Consider the following 15,152-nt stretch of genomic DNA (forward strand, 5'->3'; position numbering starts at 1 on the left):
CAATAGATATAACCCACAAAAATTAAAGCACTTCAGTGTCCTCAATAATTTTTAAGAGTGCAAAGGACTAGACCAACACCAAACTGCCACCATCTCTCCTCAATCACTAAATTACCCTTAGAATAGCTAGAGTAATAGATCTAAATGCAAACTGGGGGTGCCTGAATGGCTCAGTTGGTTAAACATCTAACTTCTACTCATGTCATGATCTCAGAGTCCTGGGATGGAGCAACACATTATGGGGGAGTCTGCTTTTCCCTCTCCACCCTGCTCATGCACATGCTTGCGCACGCTCTCAACTAAATAAATAAATCTTTACAAATATTAAAAAGAAAATAAATGCAAATCTGATCAGGTCAAACTTCTGTTTAAGTCCTTTCAACTGCATACTGCTCTTCACAGCATCAAGGCTAAGATGACCCACAAATTCTGCATGATCAAGCTTCCCAGTCTTTCCTAGCTCCATTCTCCTCCTTCTTTGAAATAATAGTCTTTTTACAGTAGAGTCCTTAAATGCACCAAGCTCCACCTGTTCCCAGGGTCTTTGCATTGCTTCTTCCTTAGACCTGAAATGTTTCCCCCTCCTCCCTTTTGCCTAGTTCATTCCTACTCATCCTCAAGACCTTAACTCAAAACTTTATTACCTGATCTTCCTTATTCCCACCCTTGGATTAGATCGGGTTCCTCTTTTATACATTCTTTTGGCTCGCTGCACATTTCTCTCATAGAATTTTTCAGTTGGGAGTTTATACTCTGGGGATTATGTGATTTCACAGAAATAATTATACATAAAACTATCAAATAAAATTTTGCCTCTGTGTCATATGCATTTTTCTAAGATCAATAGTTTATTGGGTTCTCAACAGTTCTCTTCAAATTCTCAAAGGAGTCCATGACCCCTGTGTAGTGAAGAACCAACCTTACCTAAAGACAGGTCTGGCCTCTGCCTTTGGCTATTGGGAGGTAGTATACTGGCCTCTGGAACTTCTTACCTAAGAGGAGTGTCTTTCTTTGCCTGAGGACTTTGGCCATTGGACAAATGTGATTTATAGTGGAGGCTTTGAGCCATACATTATCAGTTCCAATCCTGAGAGGAAATGGGAGAAAGCATTAGTGTGACCTACAGAAGGGGCTAGATATACTAACAGTCAGCCAGGCAGGCAGTTTGTAATTGTGCCCAAAAAATACTCTAGACACCAAAGATTTCGGTAAATTTCCCTAGTTGGCAATACCCTTTGTGTACTGTCATATACTGTGGCCAGGTCATGAATCCATTGGGAGATGATGACGGGAAGTTTTATATTTGGTCTCTTGAGAATCTACCCATGTGTCTCTTTCTTTTGCCTAATTTTAACCTACACTCTCGCCCTGTAATAACATTTTTAAGTATAATAGCTTTCACTGAGTCTGTGAGTCCTTTCTAGTGAATTATCAAACATGAATGTGGGTCATGGGGGCTCCTAGATTTGCAATTCGTGTCTGAAATGAAGACAGTCTTATAGTGACTGTTCTCTTAGACTTTGCAGTTTGGCTAAACTTATTGCAACCCCAATAAGATTAAAAAACCACAGGTTAGTCCATGAGTTCCTGGAGAGCAGAAACTGTACCAATATGACATGTAACAAAAATGTAAGTATTTGAAATAAATTGATACTGTTAGGATAGCAAAATTCTCTAACAACAATAGCAAAAATATTAATGATGATGAAGATGATAACAACAGTAGCCATTTACTGCACGCCTTTACTTAGTCCCCATGTACAGATGAGGAACATAAGGATGAGAATGAAATGACTTGCTCAAGATCATACTACTGACAAAGACAGTGTGTAAGCCCTGATTTAACTAATGTTAAAGCCTATGCACTCTCATATACTGTTATCTCCCAAGACAAGCAAATGAAGTTTAATATTGTGTTTTACAAAGGACAAACAAATACCTAGCATTATCACCACTAAAATGGTATTATTAAGGAACAACTGTTAGCACAGTTCAGGAATGCAGACTACTTAACTTTCTCTCTTTTGACTAAGACTATAGTCATAAGCACTCTGATGCTTGCTTACAGCTTGCGTTTGAAATTCTAAGTAGAATATGAACTACATAGGTTAAAAACAAAGAAAAAGCTAAGCTACGTATCACAATTAAATGCTAAACACAAACTGCAAATGCCTGAGGTGGACAGATAACATTTCTGCCAAGAAAATCACCATATATAGTCCCCTAATCTGTAAGCTATGGGCATCAAGCTCTTTCTTACATTTTTCTCTACAAATGTTCTATTCTCTCTATAGATTTCTCTCACAACCTAGAATTGTCCTAATAGCTCTAAGAAAGGCTAAAGGGAACTAGAATCTGTCAGTTTATGCAACACCAGCTGGACTGTTTCAAGCTGAATATTGTACTCAAGGTCTTAAAAGGCCTTGAAATTAGACCTGTTAATTAAGAGAGAAACAAACACAGATCTTACCCCAAAATATATAGAGGAGTACAGTAACCAGGAGACACTCTGAATTAGAGCACTTTTTATTTTTAATAATCGTAAGAAAAACACAAGAAGGTGTTCAGGTAACTGGTTGTAATTAATTGGCTTTATGTAGGTCCAGAGCAAACGTTACATAATAAATGCTACTGGCTGAAATTACTTTAAAATTCACTATCATACTTGTACTAGATACGAAAACCAACAGTCAAGTTGTGCTATATCAATTCTGGCAAACCAATCACAGTAATAAAAATGTCTGAAGAGTGGATCAGTCTGGGTATACATTAAAAATGAATCATTAAAGGAGTACTGAGTCATGTGAAATACAAGCAATATGAAGGAGAGAAAGTGAACATAAGTAAAGCATAGGAAAGAAGGAGGACACACTCATGAATCAGACACACACTAATGCCCGCAAATAACCCACAGAGACAGAGAAAGTACCTGGAAAGCTGTGAGTGCGCCAGTCCCTGGGTTATACAGGCATCGCAGCGAAGGCATGCTGTCCGCCAGGCTGGAGCAGCCCAGCCACAGAGACCTGGGCATAGAGCACTGCAGAGAGAGGACAACTATGAGATGGGACAGTATGAGACAGGATGGCACAGATTACAGGAACTTTCAAGGCTTGGCTGAATGCAGTATTCCAGTTGCATGTGGCCTTTACGATAGAAACATATTCAAGAAACATACTACTTACTATTTCTAACCCCGGAGAGAACCTTGAAAGGGGCACAAGTGGCCAAAAGGCAAGGGGAAAGAAAGGAGGTTATAGGCAAAAAACAAAACAAAACAAAACAAATAGTAAAAATCGTTGTCTCTGTTCTTTTATGTATGAGTCTAAAGGAAATCTACTTCTTAATCCAACTAATCAATTCTTTTCCTCTGTACACCTCAACTCCTCTACCATAAATTCACCACAGGGTGAATTACTGTACAGACTAAAAAGAAAAAGAACACTTCATGATAATTTCATTATTAGGAATGGTAAAGTAGAAAACAAAATACAACAGGAAAGTTGGGGGTTTTTTTAAGAAGGTGGGGAAAAGGAAAAGAGAAAGTATTATACCCCCACAGCAGTTGACAGCAGCCAACTCTGCACAGTTTGCATATGTTTTATGTATCTTGTTAGTCTGCTATTCATTAACCAAAATGCATAGTTACCATAGCAGCTGCCTCTTCCATCTTTCCAGATGGATTGGAGGGTGGGGTGGGGGTGGGGGACAACCCAAACAGAAGGGAAAACAACAACAAAGAAAGAGAGAGAGAGACAAGGACAGAAAAAGAGAAAGAGAAAAAGAGAACCAAAAGTTGCTGGTATTAAAATCTTCTAAATAAAAAGGTACATGTGAGTGTAAATATACATATAATGTATTCAGTAGCAAAAAGGGTAAAAAGGATTTCTAGTAACACTAATTAAACAGCATTAGTGTTATTGCTCCCATAGTCTTAGAAAACACTATCTTTTAGAAGAATTTTTACATTCTTCAAGTTTCTCTAAATGGATTCCAGGCTGAGGTTTGGTCCATCAACAATCTAACAGTACCAAAAAAATTAAATACCTGATCATAGCATATATGAAAACAGCATTACATTGTTTTAAAATATAGCAGTCAATACACATAATATTAAACTTGAAATTGTAGGTCTTAAAATATTAAATATAATCATTGGACTTTTTTATTCTTAAAATATTCTAAATACAGAAATTAATATTAGGAAACAAAATGTGGTATTCATTGGTCACACTCTCTAAAACTGATATAAGGATAGCCTGCTACAAAGGACTCCAAAAAAGTGATCAGGTCTAGATTCTATAATTAATGTTGACTAATGGTTTAGAAAAATTGAGGTTTTTATTCGTGATCATGAATTTAGAATGTAGAGAACTAGGAACTGAAATGCTGGCCTATTGCTTCTTAAGTGCTGAACTCTTTTTCCTGCCTCCATCCATCCCTAGGTCATCATGTGGAGACATCAGACTTAAAAGAAGGTTATTTGCTAAACAAATCAAAGGATAACACACCAACCACAACAGCTACACTGCTATGACCTAACACAACAATCTCCTAACTTGTTCACTGTTTCCAGTATTTCTTCACCTCAAGCTATAATCCATTTTATGAACAGCAGCTAAATAGAATAATTGTCTTCACCTTACTATCATGTCACCCTCCCCAACAATTCTTAATGGCTCCCTTTAACTACTAAATGAAACCCAAGCACTCTATTGATCTGATCTTGCCCAACTGTCTACATTAACTCACCTCTGTCCTCCCAATTGGCCCTGATGCTCTAGCTCATAACTAACTTGATGTTTTGTTCAAATACCCATCTTAGTCCCATCCTGTGAACTTATAATTTCCTTCTCCCTTTCACCCTGCCAATGTACATCTCTCATTTATTTCAACTCTCCTTAGAATTATTTATACTAATTTCAGTCTTACCCAGTAGTTCTCAGGAGGAGAGATGCTCATGTTTTCAGAAGGCAAGGGAGAAGAGAATAAGAATCACTGTTTGGGGGCACCTGGGTGGTTCAGTGGGTTAAAGCCTCTGCCTTCAGCTCAGGTCATGATCCCAGGGTCCTGGGATTGAGTTCTGCATCAGGCTCTCTGCTCAACAGGGAGCCTGCTTCCTCCTCTCTCTCTGCCTGCTTCTCTGCCTACTTGTGATCTCTGTCAAATAAATAAATAAAAACCTTAAAAAAAATAAAATCATTAATGTAAAAAGCAACAAGTTGTTAGTGAGTTTCTCTCATGGTTAATGAGAAACACTGCATATTATTAAGCAGTTGGTTAAAGTTCTGCGGATGCCAGGCAGAAGAAAGTCTCATTCTGAAGGTGGGACTGAATGTCGAAAAGTAGGACAGTGAGAAGAAGTGAAAATAAATTAAAAAAGAGAATGAAAATACAGAAGAGAAAAAAGGGAATGGTAGAAAGAAAAAGCAGCAGGCACAAGAGGACAGCTTTGCTTCTTCCCTTCCCTTCAGAAAAGGAAGATGGCTCATGCACTTTTAGCCATACTGAAGACACCTGCATGATCTCTTTTTATTAAATGTGCATATTTGTATTTGTGAACACTATTTGCTAAATTTTTCGGTATTCCTCTTTGCAATGTTTCATCTCCTTCATTCTATATTGGATCCTGTGTTATTGCTGTAATATGTCCTTGATTATTATGACTTTCTTTACCATTTGTCATTTTAATGCTCTTCCTTACTCATTCATTACTATCCTCCACCAAAAGTCCTAAGAATTTGAAAGGACTTACCTCACCCCCTTAAACTAAAATTTCAAAATGAAATTATAATTAATAATGAGCTACAAACACCCAGGAAAGCCACTAGATATACTGGTATGATTTCCAAAATAGCATTAACTTGCAAACACCACACAGAGGATGCATTTTCGATTATTATAAGACAATTGGTGTGGGTATGAAAAGTGCACTTGGATAGTCAGATCTGCACATTATCATAAGATTTTATATACTATAGCTCAATTTAAAAACCAATTTTCAAATTGGTTTGTATTGTAACAATTAATCTTACCCATACTGGTAAATGCCACTTAAAAACACTGAGGAAAAAAATATAATCACAAAATTAATAAAAAAAGGCTATAACTTCTACTCTACCTCTTTCCCTTCTATACATTTAGGAGCATCCTAAAGGAAGGGGGAAATCAAAAGAAATCTGGGCAAGAAGTAACAGGGTAAAAAGGAGTATCATTTTGGTTACTATTCTTATATATTCTATATATTTCAGGGCCATCCTGATTCATCAATTTCTGACAAAGATCCAAGACTTTTTCTGCCCGGCCATGTTTAATATATAACCCCTTTAAAGCCTAGCTTTAAAAAATTGAAAAGCACAAATAGTTTCCTACTTAAAGTTTAGGCTGGAAAATATTTAAATTTCTAAGGTTTTCTCTCTACACTTAAAAAATTTTTTAACTAAAAAAAAAGCAGATTCTAAACTAAACTGCAATCTAGCAACTCTATTCTCATGTTTAAATACTTCTATTAACTGTTAAAGGACTTGTGAATAACCTATTCCTTAAATGTTTCTCCTGCACAATCTCAAAAGCCGTAAGAAAGTCTGGATCACCCATGTGCCTTCATCCTATTTACACAGCACATATCTGTCTTCTCAACTCATTCCCCACTTGACTTCGCTCCAGATAACTCTACTTTGCAAAAATCAAAGAAAGGTGAAGACTATAATAATTTATTACAACTGAAGTTTGTTAGCCAATTGGGTAAGTTCACTAGCTTTTGAGAAGCATAGACACAGCATTTTTTAAAAAATGCTCAAACATGTTTTCTACTAGATGGAAGAATCAGAAAGAGATTGAAATGTTGCAACAAAGGGCCTCCAGTGCTTCAAGAAGAATATGCTATCTAGTCCCCTTCAGGTCCAACAGCACAAATCCATTTTCACAGAGAACAGTGAAAACCTTGGCTCCTCCCCCCTACTTGGCTGCCTGGAGAAAAGTCGCAGTTCCTCTTCAATGATAGAGGGCCCTGCAGGCAAAGGGCTGGCCTCAGCATTTACTACATGAAAGCTGAATGACAAAATCTCCTAAACTCAGGTCCCTGTTGGTCAACTTCTACGAGTAATAGGAGCTATAATAATCAACAATAAAAAGATTGCTGCATTGAGAGTTTGTGTATCCTTAAGCTATGGAATAGAAGAATTCCCTTTTCACTACTCTATCAACTAAAAAGTCAGTCCAAGAGAACTACAGTATTCCACAGGCCATGTAATATATTCAGACTCTACATATACAAATTCAATGATTGCCTCTTAAGAATCCCAATTTAGTTCAATCACTTCAAAAATGAAACTTCACTTATCACATAGGATAGTCATGTCTGCCCAGCCTCATTGCACAAAGTTGTGGTAAAATTAAAATAAGAGTGCAAAAAGAAAAAAATGTAAAGCGATGCCACTACTAAGGCTTCCTTGAATGTTGATTGTATTTCAAAACATTTGGGAAGCCATTATGAACTGCAGACCATAGAATCAAATACGTATTGTTCTTTACCAGAAATGGATACACATGGAGTACAAGGAAAGGAGAACCAAAATTTGGCAGGCATAAACTCTGCAAGATCCTTTAAATACCTTATTTCATTAAATGATTATAAACCCTATCAAAGAGTTATTAATATTTTCACTGTAACAGTAGAGTAAACTCAAGTTCAGAAGAGTTACAGTGACTACCTGGCAATAACAGAAGACCCCAATGTGTCTGTCTCCCCTACACTACACCCTAAGACTCACCACTATAAAGACCTGCTCTCAAGTACTCTTTCTTAGCAAGATAAATTAACCAACACAAACAGTAACTGCAAGGAAAATACAATAACATATGAAACTGTATTTGACAATAGCTGCTATATAAGTTTAATTAAAATTTAGAAAAGTTCAAACATAGGCTTTAATTTTATTGTAGCAATTGTTACTGTATGTAAGTTAATTACACATCTGTCTCCACTACCAGATGGTACTCCTCAGAGATATGAGACATACCTTACTTTTTTTTTACCTCCAGTATCTGGTCATAGTAGATACTCAATAAAAGTGAGCTTAATGGTAAGAAATCAGAGAGAGCTACATACCAAAAAGAAGGAAGCAATTTTTACTTATGGAATAGGTAAGAATACTGATAAAATAATAATGGGTACTTTACTAAGACCAATCTTACCAGACTAGAAGGGTTTACTAGAACAGTACTGGAGAAAGCTCTTTTCACAATTATCTTACTCACCTGCAAAACAACCTATCAAGGTAAACAAGATCCAAAGAGGTCAAGTAAATTAACAAAAGTTGGTAGGCACCTAATAAGCAGTAAAGATGGGATTCAAAACTAGATATTCTGGGTACCTAGGACAGTGCCCCATAAAAATGGCACCTAAAAAGGACTTTATAGGACTTAACAACTAACTATAAGGAAAGAAGAGGATGAGTCAGAAATAACTATGAGTTTTCAAACCTGAATAATGAAGGACGGTGGTAGCACTGATAGACACAGTGGAAGGAAAGTGCGCTAGATAAGTTCAGAAATCATTAATATGATAATATACCCCTAGTACGTAAGTAAAAATTTGGCATGAAAGCTTGGATATAAACCTGTAAGGATTATATAGATAAAGGAAATCATTGTATTCTGTGTAAGTTGGAATGTGCTAGGTTAAAAACATTTGCTGTAAAAATGCTAGTGACTTTTTTTTAATAAAATTTGATTCCTCTTCCCTTGTCTCCTTTCCTACTTAAAAAATTCAATTTGACAACCATTAAGTGAATATAGGCTAACTAGGCATCAAGCTGAGTGGTAGAAGTGGTTGCAGTGGCCCAAAACAGGCTTTTGGAGTCCAAGAGGTTTTAAGAAAGGTGTCCCTGAGGGGGAAGAGGCCTGGCATAGAGTTTTAGAGCCCTAGCTGGTGAGAGGAAAAAAATCTGCACAAAAGGGTGGCCTGGCATGGGGTACTGCAGTCCCAGTGGAATGAGGAAGGCTTCCAGAATGGTGGTGAACAGTAAGATGACGAATGTGATCGGGCAGGGCAGTGCAGGAGGGCAAGACAGCTAGGGTTCCCAATGTGAGCAGAAGACACATTCATTGAAAGTGAAAGGATGGATACTGGTCCAGCACTGAGTTTCACATCCACTGAGATAAACAGGGTGGAGGGGCAATGGCCCCAAACAGTGTTTTATACCCAGTAGGAGAGGATCCCGGTGCAAATAGTAGGAAACCAAAGGGGTAAGGAAAGCATCCACATAGAGTATGGAGTAGGAAATGAAGAGCCCTCTACCAGCAATGGGAGATGAGTTATATAGGAGGATGGATCAAATAAGGGGATAGACCAAATACTGAGGATAATAAGAGCAAGATTTCTCCTAACCAAAAAAGAGTTATAAATACAGAAAGGAAGAAAAATAGAATGAATGCTGTGCTACTGAACTAGAATTGAAGATATTATTGTGAGCTCAAAACTTACAATACATAGAGAAATTTCTAAGTAAATGATATATATGTATATGGGTACCCACATACAGGTTTCCCTTGCCATCCAAAAGCAGAGTGTTCTTGGGGTGCCTGGGTGGCTCAGTCAGTTAAGCATCCAACTCTTGGTTTCAGCTCAGGTCATGATCTCATGGGTCGTGGGGAGCCCTAAGTCTAGCTCCCCACTCAGCAGGGAGTCTTCTTAAAGATTCTCTTTCTCTGAAAGAGGTAAATCTTTAAAAGGGAGAGAGAGAAAGGGAGAGAGAGAGAGAGAGAGAGAGAGAGAGAGAGAGAAAAGTACAGTGTTCCTATGAAACCTTTCAAAATCCAAAATGGCAGAAAGCAAGGAAGGAAGTGCTTTCGGAGACATTTTGTAGTGTACCCAGACCCAAAAAAATAACCTCTCTTATGATTTTCTGATACCTTAGGGCACATCTTGCTAATGAACACACAAAAGATATGGGGGTAAAGCATAGATGTTCACAGACATAGCACAAGCTAAGGAGACATGATGCTGAAATGTGAATGTGGTTCTCAGGGGAGTGTGGTGATGCCACACCCACTGCTCACAGTGTACTTTGTCTCTACAACAGATGACCACAAAACAAACACTGCATGCTATCTTCTTTTCTCCTCTTTTCACAAAAGTAAAAATTGCCTTCAGATTTCTTTTGCATAGTGAAAACAGGTACTAGTGTAGGTCTTTCCTAAAAGCAAAGTGGTAGGGCGCCTGGGTGGCTCAGTGGGTTAAGCCGCTGCCTTCGGCTCAGGTCATGGTCTCAGGGTCCTGGGATGGAGTCCCGCATCGGGCTCTCTGCTCAGCAGGGGGCCTGCTTCCCTCTCTCTCTCTCTGCCGGCCTCTCTGCCTACTTGTGATCTCTGTCTGTCAAATAAATAAATAAAATCTTTAAAAAAAAAAAAAAGCAAAGTGGTATAAAGCGGGAGATACCTGTACACAAAAATACACCCTAGCTCTATCAACTGACAAGGCCCACTAATAGTAATATGCTAACAGCAATGAATACATTCAATGATCCTAAATATCACTCTCTAAGCTGCTTAGAACAATGGCTGATTACAGGACTTGGGCAGGGAAAGTTTAAGATGAGCATAGAACAAATTCTTGTGGCACTCAAAGGATGATGGAGACATGGGAAGATGATACAGGGGCCAGCATGAAAGGCTCTCACAAGCTAAATGTGGGACAAATTGAACATTCAAATAAATAATGACAATAATGGATTATAACTGGGGTAGGCAAACTCTAACATGGCCCCCCATGATCCACACCTCCTGCATTCATAATCCTTATATAATCCCATCCCCTTGAGTGTGGGACAGGCTAATACCTAACCTACATTATATGAGATCATAACTTCCATCTTGCTAGCAGACACCATTGCCTTTTGGCATGGATATTTTAATGAAGCAAGCAGTCCATGTGGCAAGGAACTGTGGATGGCTTCCAGCCAACAACCAGCTAGGAATTGAGGCTCTCAGTCCAGTGACCCATGAAGAAAGAAATTCTGCCACAAAACATAAGTGGATTTCTCCTCGATCAAGTCCTCAAATGAGACCTCAGCCCTGGCCAACACCTTGATTGCAGCCTTATGAGAGTTGTTGACAGAGAGGACCCAGGGCAGCCATGATCAGACTCGAGATCCCAAGAAATGGCAAGATAATAAGTGTGTGTTGCATGTTATAATTAGCTTCTAAATCAGTGGTATTTGGTATGCAGCAAAAGATAACTAATACAATAAGCCACTAAGTAAAATAGTAACCCATGACTCCATTAGTAATAAGCTGAAAGTTTAATGAGGAGCATGATGCTTAAATAGTCTCAAAACATCTCCCCACAAAAATACTTATTACAAATGAGAAAACAGTAACTTTACAGTGGAAGAACTTGGCTGACATCTTAAGCAAGTGGTCAGCATTAAGATCACCAATAATGGGGGCACCTGGGTGGCTCAGTGGGTTAAAGCCTCTGCCTTCAGCTCAGGTCATGATCCCAGAGTCCTGGGATCGAGCCCCGCATCAGGCTCTCCACTTCTCGGGGAGCCTGCTTCCTCCTCTCTCTCTGCCTTCCTCTCTCTCTGCCTACTTGTGATCTCTGTCTGTCAAATAAATAAATAAAATCTTAAAAAAAAAAAAAGATCACCAATAATGAAATAAATTAAAAGCAAATGTCTTCTGATAGAATACAATAAGAACCGCTATGATATTCTGCAAAAGATAGATAACCTGTATCTAATTGTACAAAAACGTCAAAAAACCCAAACGGAAAAGCAATCTACAAAATTACCAGCCTAGAAGCCTCAAAAATGTCAATGTCACCGAAATCAAAGAAAGACTGAAGAATTATCACAGACTGAAAGAGACTAAAGAGAGATGACAACTAAATGCAACATGTAATTCTAAACTAGATCTTTTTGCTATAAAGGACATTTATTGGGATTGCTAGAAAAGCCTGAATAGGGTCTGTAGACTAGTTGGCAATCATGTAACAATATTAATTTCCTTATTTTGATGATTATTAACAGGTTATGTAAGAAATGCTCATTTGTAGAAAATATACATCAAAGAATTCAGGAGTGATGAAAATCATGTCTGTACCTTACTCTCAAATAATTTACAGAAAAATGATGTCTGCATTTTACTTGCAACTTTTCTGTAAGCTTGAAAATATTTTTAAAAATAATATGAAAATCTAATTAATGAAAATAATATTGGGATTTTGCTTCAGCTATGGTATATTAATTTTATCAGGCTAAAAGTTATGCAGAAAAAAACAACTATAAAAGCTAAATACAATACAGAAAGCTATTTGAAGGCATCAGAGAACAACTAATGCAGCCAAGACTTTAGGAGCCAAGATTTTAGGCAGAAGGGAAATACACTGTGGTAAATCTGACATTCTATATACAATTTCCCCCTGAACATTTGCTGGCGTTTGGTCCTACTTTTTGCAAGCAGAGTCAGATCTGAAAAACCAAATTTAAAGCATACTTCAGCAATCTCATGGTGCTAAAGTGCCAAAAACTTGTCAAGGACAAGATGCCCTGGTAAAAAAAAAAAAAAAAAAAAAAGTTAGGGTTTCAGCTGACACCAGGGAAAGGCACCAGAAATAAAGCAGCCTCAATGAAACCAAAGGGATATGTCCATGAGAAGAATATTAAACCCTCTGAAGGAAGTTACCATCTACAGTCCCCACCATTTTTATTTTTTAAAATGTTTAGCATTCAATACAAATTACCAAGAACTCAAAGAAAAGGGATTAAATGTTGCTCCCCCAAAAAACCTAGAAAAAATAAAAACAGAACCAAATAGTCAAAAGGTAGAAATAATCCAAGTATCTACCAACAGATGAATGAGTAAATACAATGTGGAATACACATATAATGCAATACTTTCCAACCTTAAAAAGGAAACTCTGACGTGTTCTTCAATAAGGATGAAACTTAAGAACACTATGTTAAGTGAAATAAGTCAGTCATAAAAAGGAAAATACTTTATGTTTCCACTCATATGAGAAGAACTTTTCTGTAAGCTTGAAAATATTTTTTCTCGGGGCTGCCTGGGTGGCTCAGTCAGTTAGGCCCTGCCTTGAGCTCGGGTCATGATCCCGGGGTCCGGGGATCGAGTCCCACATTGCGCTCCTTGCTCAGCAGGGAGCATGCTTCTCTCTCTGCCTCTGCCTGCCATTCTGCCTGCTTGTGTGCTCGCTGGCTCCGGGGATCGAGTCCCACATTGCGCTCCTTGCTCAGCAGGGAGCATGCTTCTCTCTCTGCCTCTGCCTGCCATTCTGCCTGCTTGTGTGCTCGCTGGCTCTCTCTCTCTCTCTCTGACAAATAAATAAATAAATAAAATCTTTTTAAAAAAGAAAATATTTTTTCTCATTACCATGAGAAGCCAAATTTAGGAAGAATGCTGGTTGCCAGTGGCTGGAAGGGAGAGAGGAATGGGGACTTACTGTTCATAGGTCTAGAGTTTTACAAGATGAAAAAGTCCTGGAGACTGGTCGCACAACAATGTGAATATAAAACTACTAAACTGTACACTTAAAAATTATTAAGATGATAAATTTTATGTTGTATACATTTTAACACAATTTTTTTTAAAGCCTCCCAAAGTGGTAAGTATTGGAATTCCTAAACACAGGCTTAAAAATAACCATGTTCAAGATATTTAGGATGAGGGGTCCCTGGGTGACTCATTTGGTTAAGCATCCAACTCTTGGTTTCAGCTGAAGTATTGATCTCAGGGTCGGGAGATCCAGTCCTGTGTTAAACTCTGGGCTGGCGGGGGCGCCTGGGTGGCTCAGTGGGTTAAGCCGCTGCCTTCGGCTCAGGTCATGATCTCAGGGTCCTGGGATCAAGTCCCGCATCGGGCTCTCTGCTCAGTGGGGAGCCTGCTTTCCCCTCTCTCTCTGCCTGCCTCTCTGCCTACTTGTGATCTCTCTCTGTCGAATAAATAAATAAAATCTTAAATTAAAAAAAAAAAAACAAAAAACTCTGCGCTGGCTGTGGAGCCTGCTTGACATTCTGTCTCCTCTCCCCCTCTCCCCCTACTCACACACTCTCTCTCAAAAAAAGATATTCAACACAAGAAAATGAAGAGTTCCATCAGAAAACTGAAATCATTGGGCGCCTGGGTGGCTCAGTGGGTTAAGCTACTGCCTTCAGCTCAGGTCATGATCTCAGGGTCCTGGGATCGAGGCCCGCATCGGGCTCTCTGCTCAGCAGGGAGCCTGCTTCCCTCTCTCTCTCTCTGCCTGCCTCTCCATCTACTTGTGATTTCTCTCTGTCAAATAAATAAAATAAAATCTTTAAAAAAAAAAAAGGAATATTTAAAAAAAAAAAAAAGAAAACTGAAATCATTAACAAAAAATATATAACATGGAAATTAATCTTAAAAATACAAGAGGGACACCTGGGTGGCTCAGTGGGTTAAGCCTCTGCCTTCAGCTCAGGTCATGATCTCAGGGTCCTGGGATCGAGCCCTGCATCGTGCTCTCCGCTCACCAGGGAGCCCGCTTATCCCTCTTTCTCTCCCTGCCTCTCTGCCTACTTGTGATCTCTCTCTGTCAAATAAATAAATAAAATCTTTTTTAAAAATTTATTTTAAAAAATGCAAAAGCTGAATTTAAGAAGTCCTTAGATTGTTTTAAGAGCAGATTAGAAACAGAGCAAGAATTAGTGAACAAAAGACAAGTCAGCAGAAAATCAATAGATTGAAAGAGATAAGGATAGAAAAATATCGAAAAGACTTTAAGACCTAAAAATTACACACTGAGAAGTAAACACATGTATATTTGGACTCCTGGAAGAAAAAAATAAAATAGGGCAAAAGCAACCCTTAACAGGATATGAACAATTTTCAAAACCTGATGAGTTAAGTACAAGTTAAGACTCTGTACAAACATGCAAAGCAAATGCCCTTTCTATGCCTTGGCAAACTGTCACTCTAGGTTTGACTAGCTTTATCCTTTGCACTTTCAATGATGTAAAATATCACTAAGAGTTTCCTTAATGTAAAAATTTTTGTATTTAAGTTGTATATGAAGTTTTTCCTCTGGGACAGTTTCATCTTTTTTGTCACACCACTCTCCTCATTTAGGCTAATAAGTCCACCTTCCCTAAGTTCCTCTGGTTGCAAATCTA

The 15,152-nt window shown here is 38.3% G+C and overlaps 1 protein-coding gene across 11 annotated transcripts in view; it reads right to left on the reverse strand.

Annotated features, from left to right (window-relative positions):
* Nucleotides 1–15,152, reverse strand: part of BTRC (beta-transducin repeat containing E3 ubiquitin protein ligase) — a 183,297-nt gene that overhangs the window by 115,711 nt on the left and 52,434 nt on the right. For 6 of the 11 annotated variants that reach the window (XM_013054613.2, XM_004749449.3, XM_013054611.2 and 3 more), the window contains exon 2: nt 2,930–3,037. The exons of 4 other annotated variants lie outside the window; for them this stretch is intronic. In XM_013054613.2, the coding sequence (XP_012910067.1) occupies nt 2,930–3,037 (108 nt within the window). Of the gene's footprint in view, nt 1–992; nt 1,088–2,929; nt 3,038–15,152 lie in introns of those variants that run through there. One more of the 11 variants, XM_013054618.2, reaches the window with a different exon arrangement.

The sequence above is a fragment of the Mustela putorius genome, unplaced genomic scaffold (assembly GCF_011764305.1).
Source record: "Mustela putorius furo isolate JIRA1106 unplaced genomic scaffold, ASM1176430v1.1 tig00003909_pilon_pilon_pilon, whole genome shotgun sequence".
Lineage (NCBI taxonomy): Eukaryota > Metazoa > Chordata > Mammalia > Carnivora > Mustelidae > Mustela > Mustela putorius.